Source organism: Poecilia reticulata, chromosome 10 (assembly GCF_904066995.2).
Source record: "Poecilia reticulata chromosome 10, P_reticulata-male-v2, whole genome shotgun sequence".
Classification (NCBI taxonomy): domain Eukaryota; kingdom Metazoa; phylum Chordata; class Actinopteri; order Cyprinodontiformes; family Poeciliidae; genus Poecilia; species Poecilia reticulata.
In genome coordinates this window covers 15,361,857-15,382,441 of record NC_088839.1, presented here as the reverse complement: position 1 = coordinate 15,382,441, position 20,585 = coordinate 15,361,857, and the positions used below count along the sequence as shown (strand labels likewise).

General features: G+C 38.8%; 1 protein-coding gene across 1 annotated transcript; it reads left to right on the top strand.

Annotated features, from left to right (window-relative positions):
• The first annotated feature begins 2,674 nt into the window (after window positions 1-2,674).
• On the top strand, window positions 2,675-19,973 carry gfpt2 (glutamine-fructose-6-phosphate transaminase 2). The gene is made up of 19 exons (XM_008420134.3): window positions 2,675-2,822; window positions 3,766-3,873; window positions 5,390-5,500; window positions 5,650-5,775; window positions 6,354-6,412; window positions 7,696-7,830; window positions 8,961-9,022; window positions 10,715-10,794; window positions 14,618-14,735; window positions 14,900-15,063; window positions 15,903-15,998; window positions 16,191-16,288; window positions 16,413-16,533; window positions 16,735-16,892; window positions 17,379-17,493; window positions 17,670-17,797; window positions 18,009-18,176; window positions 18,299-18,460; window positions 18,999-19,973. Exons 1-19 carry the CDS (start codon window positions 2,816-2,818, stop codon window positions 19,041-19,043), a joined length of 2,061 nt encoding a protein of 686 aa, XP_008418356.1. The 5' UTR covers window positions 2,675-2,815; the 3' UTR covers window positions 19,044-19,973.
• The last annotated feature ends 612 nt before the right edge of the window (window positions 19,974-20,585 follow it).

Here is a 20,585-nt window from a genome sequence, read left to right as displayed (position 1 = left end):
GTTAACATTATTGTAATTTTACCATTTCTTAATATTTTGGAAGTGAGACAGTGAAATCTGATCAACTTGTTTACTTCAAAATAGCATTTTTACAATCCAATGATTCGGCTCCTTATGGTCTCTTGTCTAATATAATTATAGTCAAATCTTAAAAATTTCTATTCCAATGGCAAAACCAACTATTTTGGTCTAAGAAAAAAAACTTAGTGGTCTTGTTTTGTTGTTGTTATTGATGGGTCTTATTCCATTCATTGCTGTGGAAACTATAGAAGAAATACAAAATTCTCCAAGTGCAACCAATCATTATGTGTTAATGCAACATGGGCTTGGCATAAAACATGAGTTGGTGTAGAATGGTTGGTTTTATGTTTGCTTAATTAAAGGGAGCAATTATGTCAACTAATTATTATCTCATTAAAGATGTTGTGGGAATGACTGCATGAAAAATAGAAAATATGCAGTTCCTGCAGTTCCTGCATAACAGCTGACAGCACCCTGAAAGAAATAGGCCATCTAAATGATCCACCACAACTTCCTTGCTGTTCCAAAAAAAAGTACCCATGCAGTTCTTCAGAGGAGTAAAAACTTAGAAAAAAAAGAAAGAAAATTAAGATGAACAATGGTTGACTCATAGAAACACAAAATAATCTGAAGTTTCTTAAGAAATTACCCACCTTTTCTGCCTTTTCTCTATTACTGTGAACACTTAGCTCACGAATCTAGATGAATTATTTCTCAAGTATTGTCTAATAGTTTGCCAATGACTAATATTTCTCTGTGATTCTATTTTTGCAGGCAGGTAAGAAAGGTTGGACAGTCACTGTAAAGTGAGTCACGTACAAACAAATTAGCACATAGTCAATTTATTAGTTAATTCTGCAGAAAATAAATAAGAAACACTGCAATGATTGATGGAAACATATTAAATAGATTTGTCCTTATTGTTTACCTATTTATTTCCAATAATTTTCTCCTTAAGATTGTTTTTTTTGTTTTTTTTATCTCTATTGCTGCACTTGATTCATTACAAAGGAATGAAAATAATAACCAGAGTTGTTAACTTTTATACAAAGCAAAGAGATGAGAGTAAAGGTGGGTCTTAAAAAACCCAAAACCATATCATATGTTATCAAAATATATCCTCCTACTGCCATTTTGCACCCATCCATCCATTTTCTTTACACCCTTGTCCTTTGGTGGGGTCGGGAGGGGTGCTGGTGCCCATCTCCAGCTAACGTTCTGGGCGAGAGGCGGGGTCACCCTGGACAGGTTGCCAGTCTGTCGCAGGGCAACACAGAGACACACAGGACAAACAACCATGCACACACACACACACACACTCACACCTAGGGGCATTTTTGGGCTGTGGGAGGAAACTGGAGTACCCGGTGAAAACCCACGCATGCACAGGGAGAACATGTAAACTCCATGCAGAAAGACCGGGCCGGGAACTGAACCCAGAACCTTCTTGCTGCAAGGCAACAGCTCTACCAGCTGCTCCACTGTGCAGCCCCGCCATTTTGCACCAATAAGTAAAATATTTTTTGTCCATTTAAATATAAAATTTCTATCTTAAATTAAAATGATTTTTTACATCTGTTTACCATCGGTTACTGCACAATTGTGCTGTGAAATTTCAATTTAAAACAAACTCTGAGTGACCTCTTACTGACAGATTTTTATTAACTGGACATGTATGACGATTCTCTGAGCAGTAGACTATGAATAGAAAACAGAATATTTCTTAAAATTGTTAATTGTCAGAGCAGCTATGAGACGGGCACACAAAATTAGAGCCATTTGACGTTTTTTGTTTGTTTTTATTTATTTTTTTGTTTTTTAATGACAGCCTGGTTTAGATCTTTACCAGTTCAAGCTGTATCACTGAAAAGCGATTAGCAACGCAATTTCAGATTCATACAGCAAATGTTCAGGCTTGTTTTTGGGCTGGACAGTGGTGCAGCAGTTGGCACTGTTGAGTTGCAGCCACAAGCTCTTCTTTCTGCATAAAATTTGGATTTTCTCCCCATGCAAAAAGGTTTCCTCCTACAGTACAAAGGCTTTTATGTTAAGTGATTAATTGCCCTGAGGTGCATGGCGGTTTGTCCTGTGATGGCAACATGGTGTACTCTGCCTCAAGCTCATGAAATCTATAGAGAAGCTTTTGTAAAAAAGGGAAACTACTAATTTTCTCCACACCTACTCAGCAAATAAGGAAAATGTATTGTTTTTTTTTTTTTTTGCGGAGGAAAAAAGGAAGATGAACAGCAGCGTGGGGAAAAGACATACAGGGAAAACCCAAGAAAAAAAAACAACATATTGTGTTAAACTTTAACTAAATATTAATACTTGGAGAACAGCAAGAACCAGGATGTAAGTAAAACAATAGACGAAATGGAAGCTAAGGAATATTCCACTCCCTTCCAATCAAGCTTGCGCGACAAAAACACCAATCAAAAACCGGTCGAACCCATATCTAATAAATTCCTTACAATTGTGTTGAGAACACGAGATTGAGATCAACTGCAGGGAGGGAAACAGGAAAGTTAACAGCGGTTAATCATCACATACAGGTGAGGTGAACACCTGAGCGTCAGACGCAGGATGGCCAGAACAGGACACGGTGGTAAGAGACGTCAGAGGAGGCGGGGCTGCTGCGCTGCGAAGGAAGCTGCGTTTAAATAGAAAAGCCCTGGGGGAGCGTGCGCTACATCCGAGACTTCACCGAGGTGAGATAGAAGCATCATTTCAGCTGGGAAACTACAAATCTGTTCTGTTTCAGAAAGAGTCGAGCGGTGAAGAGGAAACTTGAATCATGTGTGGTAAGTCTTCTTCTTAATACCCGTGAATTATCATTCTTGTTTTTGAATTAAAAGAAAAATAATTTTTAAAAAAAGCTATTGCGCACAGTTTGTGAAGAAAGCAACACACGACAAGCCGATAAACTCGTATCGGTGTTCAGATTCGGATGTAATTCTAAGGATGAAAACTTGAGTTTTAAATGTCTGCGATTTCCGACATTTTCGCTGTGGATCTTGATGCGTATAAGGATTTTTTTTTACGCACAGCTGCTACGTGTCAGTATCGTCGTTTGACTCAAGGACAAGGAAGCTGCAGTTGATCGATCCTGTTTGGAGATGACTTAGAAGCCCGACGTTAACTTTTCTCCATTGACTGGCAAATACACGCATGCTGCACAGTGCGCGCTGCACCTCTGTCTGCTGTTAACATTTTTTTTTTTACAACTGAAAGTAAATCTTTAACCGTCCGCCAGCCTCGCCTCGTTAATGTGAAGAAAAAGAAGAAGGCAGGATCAGCGATGTTTAACCTCACCCTGCCTCTACCTGTCTGCTCCAACACTGCGCGCAGTGTGCGTCCCGTCAATGGGTTGGCTGTGTACTCACAAAACGTTTTTAACAAACCCCTCCCCCCACGCAAACAAATTTGGAGGAAAATACACACGCCTATTGACAAACGCTCACAGATTGTGTGGTGCTTTACTTCCAACATCAGCAAGAAAAATGTGTGTAGAGATTGGGACGGGACAAGTGGTCATATATTTGATGAAAGAAGGTTGCAAATCTAGAAATAAAGGTCTGCTTGTGTGACTTTATTGCATTATTTATAGTCTTATTTATAGTCACTGTGTTCAAAACGTCATTAAGCAAAAATTATAGTGCCAAGCCTGAGTTTGAATAAAAGAGGAGCACTGTGCTCTGCAACCGAGACTTGAGTTATATTTCTGCTTCTCTTTCTTATTAACAGGGATTTTTGCTTACCTGAACTACCAAGTGCCACGCACCCGAAAGGAGATATTTGAGACGCTGGTGAAGGGTCTGCTGAGGCTGGAGTACAGAGGGTACGATTCAGCAGGTGAGACAGTAGCACAGTACCTGCACTCACACAGAAACACGCACGCAGAATGAATAATATGCAAACCTTTAAGGAAAACAGCTTTGGACATACTTACTCAAATTCGGTCGTTAAAGAGATGATTCGGATTCTTTGAAGTTGTTGTCAATTATAGGAAGATGCCCCCCATTATTGCCCCCCATTATTTATTTGTAAAAATACAAATAAATCCCTACATTGGTGGAAGGCTAACAGACCACAAGGCATACGTGTTCCACCTGAGTCTAGATGTTTTAAAACGACTAAAACAGAAAACGTTCATATCTACAGGATGCAAATCTGTATCAGCATACCGTGAACATCTAAACCTCACATTGTAAACATAGTAAGTTTGGGGAAGTGAACAGCTGCTTTGCTAAAGAGATTGTCGGCTCGATCAATCCACCAGGCTAATTTTCCAACACCTGGAGGAGCAGAGGAACGTCTGATCTTTGATGACGTTGCACAAGTGACAGCATGTTACACGCTTCAAAAATGTACTCCACTCTTGGCTCACTAACAAGTTGCAGCTTATAAGGCTGATTGTCACAGGAGCCAGCCTCAGCCAATGTCACTTTGACGAATAAAGCAGAGAAATTCAGCATTGTGTCATTGAAATAACCTGAAACCTTCTGAATAGCTCTCAGCCTTTCGCTTTTCTCTAAACTTATGACATCATTGAGGGAAACTATTAATGATAATAACGTCACAGACCCTAACTGCAGGTTCATAAAATTGGGGAAAAAAAGTAATGGTCTTCCAACTCTACAGGAAGCAGACTATTGCTGCAAGGATTTGATCATAAACACCCCCATCGGTTTAAAAACCTGATGGGAAAACGGACCTCACAACTGATGTTGTGTAAAAACTGTCTTATCAGGTTGAGTCTATTAAAAAAACTGATTCCAAAAATCGGCAAATCTTTTCATCTAGGTTTTAAAAGATAAAGCGTCTGCACTTCAGTTGTTACTCATTTAGTTTTGTTTGGAAGATTAAATGTTTTAGATCCTTCGTAGTCTGAGAGAGAGCATTTTTAAATCATCCTGGAGTTAGGTTATATGGTTAAAATTACAATTGAATAAAAAGTGTAACTGACAGATGTTTTTTTTTATCTGAATGCTTAATAAGCTCCAGAAAGACCCGCCCATGTGTACTGCACCTTGTGTTTGTCCATCCTATTTGAACAGGATGAGCTGCTATAGCATAGACACGCTTGTAGATAGACAGACTCCTCATTCGAAACATTAACTAAACCGTATCACAAGATACTTTAACTGCATCTACTTCACATCCACAAGCCAAATCTGGCTGCGCCCCGAGCCTTATCACACTGTTTACATATTTTCTGCCCGCTGTGAGTAAGACATGTCTGGGGAATGTGGGTTTGTTAAAAACCAGTTGGAGTTGTCATTCATCACGGGAGCAACAATTGCGCTGAAGCGTTCATAACTCACATTCCAGTGACCTGAGTTTGACGTTTCTGGTTTTCTGTTCGCAGGTGTTGCCGTAGACGGCCCCACCAAGACAACCACTGACCTCAACAACAACAACAGTATCTGCTTAATCAAGAAGAAGGGGAAGGTCAAGGCTCTGGAGGAGGAGATCTACCGTGAGTTCGCATACGGTTGATTTAACTTCTTGACAGTTTCATAAAGCCCTTTAATCATAGGTCATTTTCAGTAATAAATAACACAAACCAACTTTCTGAATTTGTTAGACGTGTAGCGTTATTCTCCCATGTTATTCTTTGCTGTTCAGAAAAAGACCGGGTGGACATCAACGAGTCTCTGCACACACACTTTGGCCTGGCTCACACTCGCTGGGCTACGCACGGAGAGCCGAGTGCCGTCAACAGTCACCCCCAGCGATCTGACAAAAACAATGGTAATAAGTGCTTTCCTGACCTGATCATCAATCACATGAAAGGACTGAATTTCTCCACCACCTTCCTTAATAGTGACTTCCTGCTTGTCTCGTTTAAAATGTCATTAAGAATCTTGTAGAACTGCTTTTAAAATGATCCTATTTGAAAGAACACAGTGCAGCGAAAGGCACACCCATTTGTCTTGTTGGTTTCTGAAGGTGTGTCAGGTATGCCCCTCAGCTTTTCCTCATGAGTCTGAAATGAAACAAAACGATTCCACTCTAAAATCACATTAATTTTGCAAACAGACTCTAATCCTGAAAGTTATCCTTCTTTATCTTTACGATGTAGTAATACTTTGTCAGAGCATTGCAAATTGTTGCTTTGTGCAAGTGCTTAACCAAAATTGTTCTTTAAATAGCCAGCCAGACTTGCTTCACCACACACCAAACTTGTTTTTCCAAGAAGGTGTGGCTTTATGTTGAACTCTAGTTTTAGTGTCTTGAATTCCTTAAACAAAAAAAAAGAAAAACAAACAAAAAAAAAAGAAAAACATAAAAAGCCTTAAAAAGAACTTACGTCTGGTTTCCTTTTTTAGAGTTTGTCGTCATCCATAATGGGATTATAACCAACTACAAAGATCTGAAGAAGTACCTGGTGAGTTGCCGTGAATTTCTTTCTGAAGAAACAGGTTAGTGCGACAATTAAACCTGCCCTCCACTACAAAGTTTATATTATTACTGGAGGCCGTATGGTTGCAAAGGAAAACTTTTCATGATGATCTCTTGAATGAAATCTGAAGACGAAAAATTATATTATTTGTATCATATTGTTTTAAAAAACAAAGTCAAGCACGGAGTTTTCAGCGTTGAAGAAGTAACAATGTAGCAACTATGATGAATAAAAAAACCTACAAATGGGAGAAGAAAGTAGAACTATAAATATACAAACCTCTTAATCTTGTTTTTTTCAGTTATACTGGCATATTACATACCAAACAGATCACATTATTTTTCATGCACAAGCAGTTTAACATGTTTCATCATTCCTTTGACCTGTAGGCTACAGTGTCTTCTAAAAATACTTTCACCCATTGAATTGTTTTGCATTGTATCATGTTAAAACCACAAACTTGATGCATTTTATGCAGTTTTGTGTGGTAATAGAGCACAAAGTTTTGCGCGTAATTGTAAGGTGGAAAATAAATTTCACATTCTTCTAAATATTTAAGTGTGATGTGTATAAATATTCTCCCATTTTCTTTCTAAAAATAACCCAATACAAAAATAAATATTCTTTAAAGATCACCTAAATAAAGCCCACCTATAACTAACTTGATCTTTGCAGCTTTACAGCTGTTCTGCAAAGGTCTGAAAAGCTTGTCAGAGAACATTAGTTAACAAAGTTGTAGAGAAATTTAAAGCAGAGTTAGGGTATGAAACAAAATTTAAAGCTTTAAACATCTAATGGAGCATGTGGTACTCTGGAGAACTTGCAGAGATCTATAACTCATTTGGCAGAATCTGTTGATCAGACAAGTTAGTCAAAACCAAAAGCAACAAGAAATCCCATTTTCAGTTTGCCCCAGAATATGAGAGGCCACAGCGAACACATGGAGGAAAGTGTTCTGGTCAGATGAGACCGAAATGTGACTTTCTGTCTGACCCGCAAAACACAACACGCGGTGGAAAACATCCACCACCTGTACATTTACGCACAATAAAAAAGATTGACACATTGTGAAAAAAGTTCAAGAGGTTAAAAAGGGCAGCAAAATCTTACATGTTGGTAGCATATTTTGTTAAAAACTTATTTCATAGAAGACTCCGGACTGATTAATACAGTGTTGTTTAATTATCATGAAAAAAAACCATCAGTTAAATCCTTACATTCTCTGAGGCCATTTTCATGTGTTACACCATTTTCCTTCTTTCCCTCAGATCACCAAAGGATACGAGTTTGAGTCAGAGACAGATACAGAGGTCATTGCAAAACTGATCAAATACTTGTACGACAATCGAGAAAATGACAGCGTCACGTTTTCCACGCTGGTGGAGAGAGTCATCCAGCAACTGGTGAGCTTCTCACACAGTAAAACCTCAATCTAACTTCACACCAACACGTATACAGTCGGTTATGTCCTGCTCTTCTGGTGAAAGTCAGAAAGTTTTAGTTATTAATGCAAGAACCTTCCACTCCTCAGCTGAGGTGAAGGAAACTTGCTCGGTTTCGTAAACTTCTTCCCTCAGTGACACATATTTATATGAGCAAAAATACTTTTAACGCTGAGTGAAACAAAACGTTGTGAAAAACTGTCTCCATGGAAGCGGTTCCAACAGCATTACTCATGGAATCAGATGTTTGTTTGTTTTTTTTTTTTAGATGAAGCATACTGTTTTACTTTTTCCATTGTGTGAGTAATGTTTTAAAGCTTCATGCAGTCTGCAGTGAGGTTCAAGTAAAACGTGCATTTTTGGACTGGAAGTAATGGAAACCAGATAGTCCAACCTTACACTAGTGACACCCTCCTTTTGCTTCCTGTTACATTCACTCATACCCCCTCTCCTCCCCACCACAGTCCCACACTCAGCCAGCTCTGTTTCCAGTAAGCACCGCGAGCAGCTGTGCGGCCAGCGCTTTCGAAACATAGCTGATGTTATACAATACAGCTCCTATTGCTTTTAGACTTTCCCTCTAGTACCTAAATACTCCCAGGCCTCCCTAAGTCACCCCCCGCATCTTTTAAACCCCACAGAGTGGGGGGAAAAAAAAAAAGATTTTGTGTATTTTAAAGGTGTTTGAGGCAAAACAACTTTTTTTCCCATTCATCCACAAGGAAGTTTTAGTCATTTTGTTAAGTGCTTCACATACAAATCGACAATTTCTGCATGTCACAGAAATACATTATTGTTTATAATTAGTTTAAAGATGTCTACACATGCAGCAGTACTCACTGGGCGAGGATTACAACTTAGATAATGACTACATGTGGTTCAAAAACAGAACCTTTAAGATTCCTACTTGTGATCTTTTTGCACTCCAGTTCAAATTTAGCAAATATTTTAAAAATGAAAAGGTTTCACTTTTTTTTCTGAATTATCGGACAGTGACACCTGCTTCTCTTCCCTTCTTCTAATATGCAACTGCGAGATTTGCTTATTTTCCGATGTTCATTCAGTTAACACAATGTCCCTGTGTGTTATAGGAGGGAGCCTTCGCTCTCGTGTTCAAAAGTCGTCATTACCCCGGAGAGGCTGTGTCCACCAGGTTAGTCAGAACTCACTGACGTGTCCACAAGGCAACGCTGAGATTCGGCTTCACGTGTCATCCGTCCAGCCAGATGATGAGTCGTTGCTGTTATTAACAAAATGAAGCAATATGTAAACTGATTAGGAGACGAAGCCCCCGCTTATTAATTATGGCATTACTCTGGAATCCCTTTTTGCTTCCAGTAACGGGCAGCTGTGGCCATGTGAGCTGCTTCTCGTCCAGTGGTGTGAGTTAGTATGTTCTGCGTATTAAGATCTGAGGTTCAATTCAGACTGCTGTTCCCTGCTGGGCCTCTTCCCGATCTTTGAGGGCAACGCCTCCCTTTCTGACTCATTTACAGAAAGACTACAGAGTTTCCTGTGTCAGCTCTAGGAAACTCGGAGGGGACAAAAATCACCAGGTTAATTACTTATCAACTTTTTTTGACGTTATGCCAGGTCAATGAGCTGTCACAGATCAGGAGGAAGCTAGCAGGAAAGAGTTAACAGAGCAGGGCTGGTAAACGGAGATAGGTTGGGTGTAACTTGTGCTTTATGCAAACACTTCACCTAGCAAAACTTGCTGGCTCACCTGCTGGTAAAACCAGAGGCTTGGATTTTCTGTTTATTAACGTGAGCTTAAATCAAGCAATTAGACCAATTATTTTAGCTTGCAAAGTCTATGGCAGCACACACCAGCTTCATGTTTTAAATGTTCATCATAGTTGGTGAAGGTGGAGCGAAGGGCCTATTATCTGATGTAACGACCTCCGCCCTTCTTGTGGTATCAAAGATCAGCCACCCAGCAAGAAAACGGCTGTCTTAATTTCTACTATTCCTTCTTTGACCTATTTTCACTGTTAGTCGTCCATTCAAAGTGTTTGAACATATTTCTTTTTCTCACCCACTGAGACATTTCTAATTAATAAGAAAACCATGTGTGGACACTATGACAACTGTGTGTGTAGTTTTCCAGCCTGGAACACATTTGGAAACTGACCACGTGTCTGTTTGCAAGCCTCCTTTGTCAAACCCCACACCCTCTAGAACAATCAAAGGGCCTGCGTCAGTGAGGCCCAGGAGAAAAGCAACGCAGAAAGAAAAGACTGAGCTGTACAATAGAAAAACAAAAAGTAAGGAGAGGTTGCTGTTTCTTGACAGGTGGTGTCAAACTTACATTAAATGGATAGTTGAGGATTTTTGAGGTGAGGCTCTGTTTTAAGGTTGTGATCCATTAATATCATACTTGCAGAAGATAACTCTCTCAGTATTTTCATTTGAACCCAGATTTATCTGAGTCGTTTACTAAAACAAATGTCTTCTCCAAGAGGGATCAAAACCAAGATGGGCCTCAGTGTCATTAAGGTCTATGTAAGCTGTATTTTGTGAACTTTTGATACACCTTTACATCCTAAAATGATGCAGACACACCTTGGATATCTGCAATACTTTAGTTAATACAGTAAGTGTATTAGATTTGGTACAATTGACATGATGAGGAAGTAAACAAACAGAATTGAAGATGGGTGGGGGGGGAACTTAATTTTAACTTACAATGACACAACAGGATCAGGTATCAGGTTGTAAAGGAGAGCACGCTATTGTATCTGACATTGCTTTGTGTTTATAAAACCTAATCATTGTCCCTCTACCGTTCCTTCTTTCCGACTCCATCTCTTCCGCTCTACCCGCTTTGTTCTCATCTCGGCAGGAGAGGAAGTCCGCTGCTCATCGGTGTGCGAAGCGAGCACGAGCTGCCAACCGAGCAAATCCATGTGCAGTACAACAGTGGTAAGCTCTGCTCCTTTTGTCCTGCTGTCATCCACTTTTACCACATCTTAAATTCACTGCAGCAGCAGCACATCACCTGATCACAGTTGTTCAAATGGGTTGTATTTAAAAATATCCTCCATCTGTTACAGTTTTATTATTCAGCTTTCATCAGTTGCACAACTTATGAAAAGTTGCTGATTTAAAACAAAATGTAAGAGTGGAGAGCAGATATTCTCATTTTTAAATGTATTTTCTATAGGAACAGTCTTCATTGTTTGTCTATTATATTTTATTGTATGATGAAGCTTTTCTTTCGAAAACATTTTATAAGTTATACGCACAAAGAGCTTTTTTGTGCTTGAGCAACAATTTAAAATATGTCTAGAGCCACAAAACCTTCTTAACTAATGAAAAAAATATTAACAGATTTAAAGTTACACACCATACACAAATTTGTTTTTATTGTGAAATTAAAATAAATTCATTTTCTTTATTAGACTAAATAAGAAATAGGTACATTTTTTAACTGAATCCTTTCCTTATATAGGTTATAAAAATGAAAGCTACACAATATTAATTTGAATGAGACACAAAATGAAATGGAGCAGAATCTTAAACCAGCATCTATTTTATCTAAGCAATCCAAACATTGTTTATTATCCTGGGTTATGAAGAGCCACTTTGGGAAGGCTAACGAGCCGTCTGTGGCTCAGGTTGCTGACCTCTGGACTGAGGTTTTGAGAATACAGAGCAAACACACAAAAAGAAACTGAGGCACTGAGCAAGGAGTACTTTCTACGGTAGAGAAAAGTAAGTAAATAGTCGGAGTAGCTTCCTTAGTCACGTCATCTGGGAGATAAACAGATCCTAACAGATAAGCTCAGCAGTTTTAAAGGCTATAGGATCAAAGAGAGCACATAAAGTTACTTTTGTCACGACAGGAGAGAAATGGGACTAAACACTGAAAGAAAGTGTATATAAGGAGAACTTATTTACAGATGCTGACAGCAGAAGTTTAGCTGAATACCTCCTCCAAGTCACAGCTAAACAGAGCACCAGACCAGAAAGCTGCTATGCAGAGTACAAAACAGAGAGAGAACATAAAGTTAAAAGTTGAAATAGCAAAACTGTAGAGAAATTGTAGCAAAGGAGAAGCAATCAGTTTGTCCTGCAGTAACCCAAGCTTGTTGCTGCACAACTGCAGAGATACTTGTGAATAAATACACAGGATCATTACACAAACTAATGTTATGAAGTGATTGCGGTTTTGTTGTGTTTTCATAGGTCTGCAAAAAAAAAAAAGAAGCATGAATACAATAACATGTATAAGTTATATGTAAGGAATACAAAGGATAAACAAATATTGTACACAGGTTTCTGGGCTACTGTTCTCTCAATCCTAAGCATAATATACAGACTAACAATAGATTTAGCAAATTCAAACAGGAATAAGCAGCAAATATTTGTCATTTTTCTCTTAGCTGCTCATATGAAGGATATGGGAATATAATAGAGTCAGTCATTAATATATTTAATGCATTTTGGCCTGAAGCTTTCTCGCTAATTCTTTCAGGTTGGAGAGATAGTTCACTCAAGAAAGATCAACACATCAATAAGAAACTAAATTAACACACTTTCTCATCAAATGCATACTGTATAGAAATTAAGTAAAACAAATCTTTACTCAGAGTTTTGATTGGAACTCAAACGCCAAATATGAAACCAGCACCAGTGGACTTCACGCACGAAAAATATTTCCTTATGTTTCTGGATAAAGGTCTCTTTTCCTGTGGGTTAAAGTTTCAACTCGCTTCTCTGAGTTTTGTCTGCTGCTGCCAACAGAAACAAGCCCACAATGTCTGCCAAAAGGCATTGTGTTGGAGTAACATGAGATGTTTTAGCTCAATAATAATGATTGCACAATCACTTTTTTCAAAGGACTTTCCTTGAAAGATGTTTTTTTTAAAGAGTTACTGTTGAACACCTCTGCACGTTTTACTAGTTTTTTAAGAGTTTTTTTTCTGCACTTCATTCATTACTTTGCTTAAAAATGGTACACTGTGATCTCTCACTGTAAGATAACCCTGAATAAAAATGCCAAATTTAAATAAACTCTTTAACAAATTTATTGATCTAAATGTTTTTTATTCACAACTGAAAAGTAACAAAATTGCGTTAGATGTAATAAAACGTAACATATTGAAATATTAAATATAGTACCTCTAGTTTGGTTATTTTGATTAATAAACCCAAGTAAAAATATAAAACAAACAATTGAATAATTTTAAGCAAACATGATTATTTTTGCAGAACGTTACACCGTCTTGGTGTTCTGCTCTATTTGAAGGACAGGTACACTAAACTAATATTAGCTAATTTATTGGCCTGTCTGCTACGGGTCGCCAGCTGCTGTTTGTATGTCCCTATCTCTAGTTTAATACAATTTTACTGTCATAAGAAGTCCAGTCAGCATTCCTTTAGTTTCCCCATTATCACTGCTAGTCTTGCAAGCATTAAGGTGTGGGAGCTTTTTATCGGTCAGCTGAATAGGCAGTGTGATACAACAGGTTGTGGACGGCCAATGCTGCTCTAATGTTTACTCTACCCAATCAGAGAAAAACTCCACCTAATCAGGTGTTTCCTTTAGCAACTGTAACTTTAAAATCTTTATTACACCTTGATAACTTGATAATTGGCACATGTCTACTCCAAACCCATTCATGCTCTGTAAATGTGGGCAGTGTAAGCAACTTGCCTACTTTATTTGTTGTTTGCTTTATTTCTCTTGTGCTAATAAATTATTTTTCACTATCTTATCAGCAAAACATGGGGTTATTAACGATCTATATTAAAGAGATGCAAAGACCAAAGCGGCACAATTATTTTTGTTCAAATGACACAGAAAATTCTGGTCAGGTGTTTTGTAAATGTAATGGAAGATAACAGTTGTTGAATTGTTTTAAAATTGATCAATTAATAAATTGATTAACTGAAGAAGGAAAGTATGAGTAAAGATGGCACAATAGAAGAAAGCTTTCTGTGAGAAACTGACATTTTACTGTGGGACACAGTGAGACTTTAGTTAATTAGGTCATTAATAAGGATTCTGTTGCGGTGACATAGTTAAACTCATTATGATTCTAGTTTCTGACACCTGCCTACTTAAACTGAAAGGGCAGATGAGTTTAAATCTTAGACTGAAGATCTATAGTGCTTACCAAAACATCTCTGCTCTTCAACTGTTTTTTTTTTCTAAGTATGAAACTCCTTGCTCACTCTCTGAGATTCACCACTTCTCTAAAGGTTGCTTTCAATTTGAAAATAAACAATAATATACAAAGCAGTTCTGAACATGTCATAGCACATAATAGTTTGTTGCACTTAAATGTATTAGTGTCAGTTTTTGAGCAGATGAAGCAGCCTCTTGTCTTGGAAAACTGCTGCATGTTTTATCTACAGTCTCGTGATTGTGTTCCGCCTACAACAAGGGTGGGCAATCCTGGTCCTCAAGGTCTGGTGTCCTGCAACTCTTAGATGTCTCCCTGGTCCAACACACTTGAATCCAACAGCTGAATCACCTCCTAAGTGCAATCAGGTTCTCCAGAGTCCTGCTAACGACCTCATTATTTGACTCAGGTGTGTTGAAGTAGAGACACATCTAAAAGTTGCAGGAGTCCGGCCCTTGAGGCCTGGAGTTGCCCACCCCTGGCCTACAAGGATTTCCGATGATATTTTGTTTTTGTAAATGTACAATTACAGTGAAACCGGAAACTTAGTCAAATATTTCTTACCTCCTAAAGATCTGATTTAACCCACTAACTCTTGACTTAAACCTCTGTAGGTCACATCAAGGAAGACGTCCAGGAGAAGAACAGCCATAATCGCACGGACTCGTCCAACGCCATCAACTCAAACGAAGACGGCAGGGCCGTGGAATACTACTTTGCCTCTGACGCTAGGTGGGGAAGAATTTGTCTTGTGAATCAAGCATGACGCTATGTCATTCAGCTTTTCACAGCCATTACGCCTTCTCATCTCATCTGTCTCCACGTCTGCTTAGCACACATTCCTGTTGCTTGCTGCAGTATTCATTTGGTTCCTTCCTGTGTTTCTGCGTCCACAGCGCCATCATCGAGCACACTAACAAGGTCCTGTACATGGAGGATGATGACATTGCAGCTGTCAAAGGAGGTGAACTCTCCATCCACAGGATTAACCGGCAGGCCGGTGACGATCCAGTGAGAGCGATTCAGACACTGCAGATGGAGATGCAGCAGATCATGAAAGGTTGGAAAACTGTTTCTACTGTGTCAGATTGCCTTTGTTTCAATTGAACTGACTAAAACGCCACTAAGAGGGTAACACTTAGATAAATGCCTTTATGGGGCTGTTTTCACTATGATATTGGGTCAGATCAATGTAATAGAGTCATACTTGCTCGCCCTCTGCTGGCCGAATAGGGGAAACGTTATGCTTATAGTCATTTTTCAGTTAATGTTGTCTGCACATTATTGCCAAATGTTTTGAAATGGTAGGCTTTACACTCAGAACTTTTGAGAATATCCATAAAAGAATCTTGCTTTGTGGACAGAGAAAGCAAGATCCCAAAACAATTTCCCACAGTTGCATGATTCTCCAATCCAAAGAACTAATCTCCGACACTTTGCATTACACCTGGTGATGTCAGGATGCAGCAGCTAACCTATTCTGCGCTCTTGTTATTCTTGAGCTAGTCTGAAGCCGTCGTAATGTTTGCAGTCGACTGTAGACAGACGATGCCTCAACTTGCCCCATCTTCACTCTGATCTTACATGGCTTAACCACTGGCGGTTTGAGTTGCTGCTGTTCGTAATCTACTTTGTTACGACAACACCAACTAGTGACCAAGAAATGTTAATTGCGGAGGAAATTACACAAATGCACGGCACCATGCTGGAACTTAATGAGCTCTTGAGAGCGATGCACTCTATCCCAAATATTTGCAGAAGCATGACAAGTTGCTTCAGTTTAAAGATTGGAGTGGTGTCTCCATACTTTTAGGAATAAAGTGTATTTTTAATCTTTTTTTAAGGAGAAAAATTTCACCGTCATTGTGTATTGTTCTTATGTCTTCTTAATCTCTGCAGGAAACTTTGAAGCTTTTATGCAGAAGGAGATCTTCGAGCAGCCGGAATCAGTAGTTAACACCATGAGAGGCCGGATTTGTTTTGACACTAATACAGGTGACCACATTTTTTTTTTAAGTCCCGTTTTTTTAATATCATTGCATACTTTCTTAGTAGCAGAAATCCTATTTAAAATTATTAGGAATTTGGTAGATTATTTCTTTAAAACTTCCAGTGTTTCACATATAAAACAGCTGTCGAGATAAACTGTTCCAATAAATGAAACTGTCTTTTCCTTTATCTCCCAAGTGGTTCTTGGAGGCCTGAAGGACCACCTGAAGGAGATCAAACGCTGCAGACGGCTAATCATGATTGGCTGTGGCACTAGTTTCCACGCTGCCGTTGCTGTAAGTGCAGCTAGTCGATTGTCATGTATGCTTTTAGAAGATCTCATGACATTTCATGGTCAAAACTCGAAAATACCAATGTCTGTGCTAATAAAGTGTCTGTTTTTCTTTTTCTTCTGCTCAGACCAGACAGCTCCTGGAGGAACTGACAGAACTGCCCGTCATGGTGGAGCTGGCCAGCGACTTCCTGGACCGCAACACCCCAGTCTTCAGAGACGACGTTTGCTTCTTCATCAGTCAGTCAGGTAAAATAACCTCCATCAGATGCTCGTGGTTTCTTTTTCTTTTCATTTTCCTTTCTGTCACTAAAGCCCAGATCCTAAAAATATCTTAAAATAACTTCTCGCCTCTCATGTGAAGCAACTTCATGCCAAGTTCTGCTTTAAGCTTGACCTTAATGTTCTATAATTACACATTATAATGTTTCACTCTTGCTGCCCCTTCAGGGGAGACAGCGGACACCCTGATGGCCCTGCGATATTGCAAGGATCGAGGAGCTCTTACTGTGGGTATCACCAACACTGTGGGGAGCTCCATCTGCAGAGAGACTGACTGTGGGGTCCACATCAATGCAGGACCGGAAATAGGAGTGGCAAGTACCAAGGTACACTCTCCTCAGCATAATCAGTCTTTAATTAACAACTTTTTCAAATCACTGCACTATTGTGAAGGTTTTCTTCTATTTGAATCAGAGCTCATCATGGACTTTTCATTGCATATTTGTATGTTACTTCCTGGATGAAGTAACATACAAACAAACAAACAACTAGACTGAAAGAATATCAATTAGGAATCCTCCTTTTAGCAAAAGTCATACTTAGGAAGCACAGCTCAGAACTAAAAGAAACATTTTCCTTTCAGAGAAAAAGCTCTATTTCCACATATAGATTTTTTTTTTCTTACCATGAAGAACCTTCAATGAATCAAATTATTTTCACTTATGCACAAACCAACTGTTTTAATTAAATGGCAAGTAGGAAAAGAGTAGGTCGAGGAATATGGACACAGAGTTGTGCAATTTGACACTGTGTTTGCTTTTACTGAACCAGATGGTCTTTACTCAGGTGTTGAGTGTGTGCTTCCCTTTCAGGCCTACACCAGTCAGTTTGTGTCCCTCATCATGTTTGGCCTGATGATGAGTGAAGACAGGCTGTCGCTGCAGAAGAGAAGACTGGACATCATTAACGGCCTCAAGATGCTACCAGGTTAGTATTACCAGTAGCCGGATCTAAAAACCAAAGCAGAAATAACTCTTGAAATATGTATGAAGATTCTAGATCATGTTAGAGAAATAGTGTGATGCGATAGCTGTGTGAAAAGGTAGATCTTTAATCCGTAATACGTCAATGTGGCCATGACTCACTTCTATACATTCTCACAGAGCTGATAAAAAAGGTTTTGTCACTGGATGAGAAGATTAAGACCATATCCAACGAGCTGTATCAGCAAAGGTCACTTTTGGTTATGGGACGAGGGTACAACTACGCCACTTGCCTTGAGGGGGCGCTGGTGAGTTAAGGATTTCACAGTACTGTAGCCTCTGAATAACTAATTTCTCCCTGCTACTACATAAATATTATATATGCTATATATATGTGCACTTTTTATGCACTTTATATTAAGGAAGGCTAAAGAGTAAAAAAAAAGATTACATGAATTAATTTATGATCACATATTTAACATAATCTCAATAAGTTTTGTTGTCCTTATTGTATTGTAGAAAATCAAGGAGATCACATACATGCACTCAGAGGGCATCCTGGCCGGAGAACTGAAGCACGGTCCTTTGGCACTCATCGACAAAGACATGCCAGTCATCATGGTCATCATGCGTGACGGCTGCTACACCAAGTGTCAGAATGCTTTGCAACAGGTCACTGCCAGATCGGTAAGCCCGGAATAGAATATATTTAAAAAATCAATAAATACACACACATTTTGCTAGAGGAAGCCCTCAAGGTGGTAAAACGTAACCCTCACGCTGCACAACTTGATTTCTCTCTCCAACAGGGCCGACCCATTCTTCTGTGTTGTCAAGACGATTCAGAGCTGATGAAAAATGCATACAGGACCATCGAGCTGCCACAGACTGTGGATTGTCTGCAGGGCATCCTCAGTGTCATCCCCCTACAGCTGATGTCCTTCCACCTAGCTGTCCTGCGAGGATATGATGTAAGTAGCTGATTTTCTTACGCGCAAGAACTTTGGACATGCGTCTGACATTTTGTGAGATATTTTGAGCCAGATTCAAATATTCTGACTCCTGTATGGAAAATACAGAGGTCCGTGGGATTTAATACAGAGGTACAAAAAAAAAAAAAAGACACACAGGACATCAGAATGGCAGCAGCATTATGCTTAGGGATGTCAAAGTTCAGACCTGAATCTGGTTGTGAATTTATGCATTTTCTTTGAGGTGAAGGAAGGAAGCTTCTTTTCCCAGATACTTTGTTTTTTGGTGTGTGGCAACAAACCAGCTTTGGATAATGGCAGTGTTTCCTTCCACTGTAAAAGAGAAGGAACTTTTTCTTAGTTACTGCGTACATTTCTCTAGGTTAAGATTTATGTCTGAATTCATGGGAACTTGACTTTCTTGTACAACTCACCTTATGTCATACAGTGTCCAGATTTGGTGATTTTGCTGTACACCCGCAGTGATTGATCTTATGTAATTTGCTCAACTGCTCTCTCTCACACTCTCTTTTTCCAGGTTGACTATCCCAGAAACTTGGCCAAGTCTGTGACTGTGGAATAATTACAGTCTACAAAGCTCAGCAGAGGAGACAGGTGGCCTTGGGTGATTTACAGAGCAATTGTGCAATCAAACATCGGGTGTGTGTGGAACAGGGTTGGGGTGAAGAACGGGGACCATAGTGTGTTTGGATTATACTGTGAGTTAAAGAGAAAGCTGCAAAGCAAAGAAGGGTTTAAAACGGTACTACAAAGAAAAAGGACACAGAAAAATCGGAAATGTGACCATGGCTTTACGGGACAATCCATAAAGCATTCTCAAAGACCCTGACAGCCAAAGAAACCTTCTGTGCCTCTTTATTGTTAGTTGAGCCAAAAACCTGTCGTATGAATAACCGTAAGGAACGGAAATGGTACACTGAAGTGTTTACAGTTGTGCAATATGGACCGCAAACTCGGATTTTGAATGTACATTATGACAAGGTCATTAATTCTCCCCCTGTGTTGTATGTCGTTGTAAAATTAAAAAATTTAGTTATTATAGTGTCATTTTCTAAATTTTATTGTAAAATCATCAAATTACTGGGCCTGGAGAACGAGTGAACTGTAATCTTATTTTTTTATATTATTATATTTTTAATTTAAATATTTTTGTTTTGAGGCCAGTTCATAGGTGTTCATCCAGGTCTTGTTTTAAGGTTTCTATACTTCGACTTCGTTTTGCCATGGGGAATATGTGAAAGCACAAAAAGGACTGCAACGCTGCAGTAAAATAACTAATTATTACAAATAATTTTATTACTTTTGACAACTATTTGTATGGGTCCTATGGCAATGATATTCTGTATATAACAGAATTTTTTTTAATTTTGTTTTTATAGGGGCTAAGCAGATAACTTGATTGACATCTTTATGATTGTATTTTATATTGTATGTTTTATAATGTTAAATAAGCACTACCAATCAATAAATTAATGAAGTATATTACTTTTAAGCTGTTCAGTTGTCTTTTCTTTTTATTTTCTTTCTTGTATGGATCACTCTTCATTGGACAATTCATTGTGTGTGTTTTAATTGATTTATCTGAAATGTTTTTGGTATTTTTGAGGCTTTTAAGAGGCTAAATGTTAGCCTGATTTGTTGATTCACAAAAAAGAAATTTGATATACAGAAAGTTGCTGGAACTCCAGTGTCACCATCTACACTGAGGTTTTATACTAATAATGACTGTGAGTGTTAACCAACAAAATAAGAAACTAAAAATCCACATATTTAAGAGCCACTGAATTTGCAGACTTTCCGCATGGAGAAGTCAAATGTCACATCAAGCGAGATAAAAAACTTTGCTATTTGGCCTAAACGGCAAGAACAGTGTCTGCACCATCTGTCGAGCACGACATTGGTAGCATCATGCTGAGGGTCTGTTTTGCTGCCAGAGATGCTATTGCATTGCAGTTGATGGAATGATAAAAATGGAGGAGGGCGTCTAAATTCAAAATCTTCTGAAATCAGAAGCAGAATGTTTACAACTTGAAAATTATTTGGTCGGTGTGCCAACAAGACAATGCTACCAAACACATATTATGACTGGTTTTGGGAGGATAAA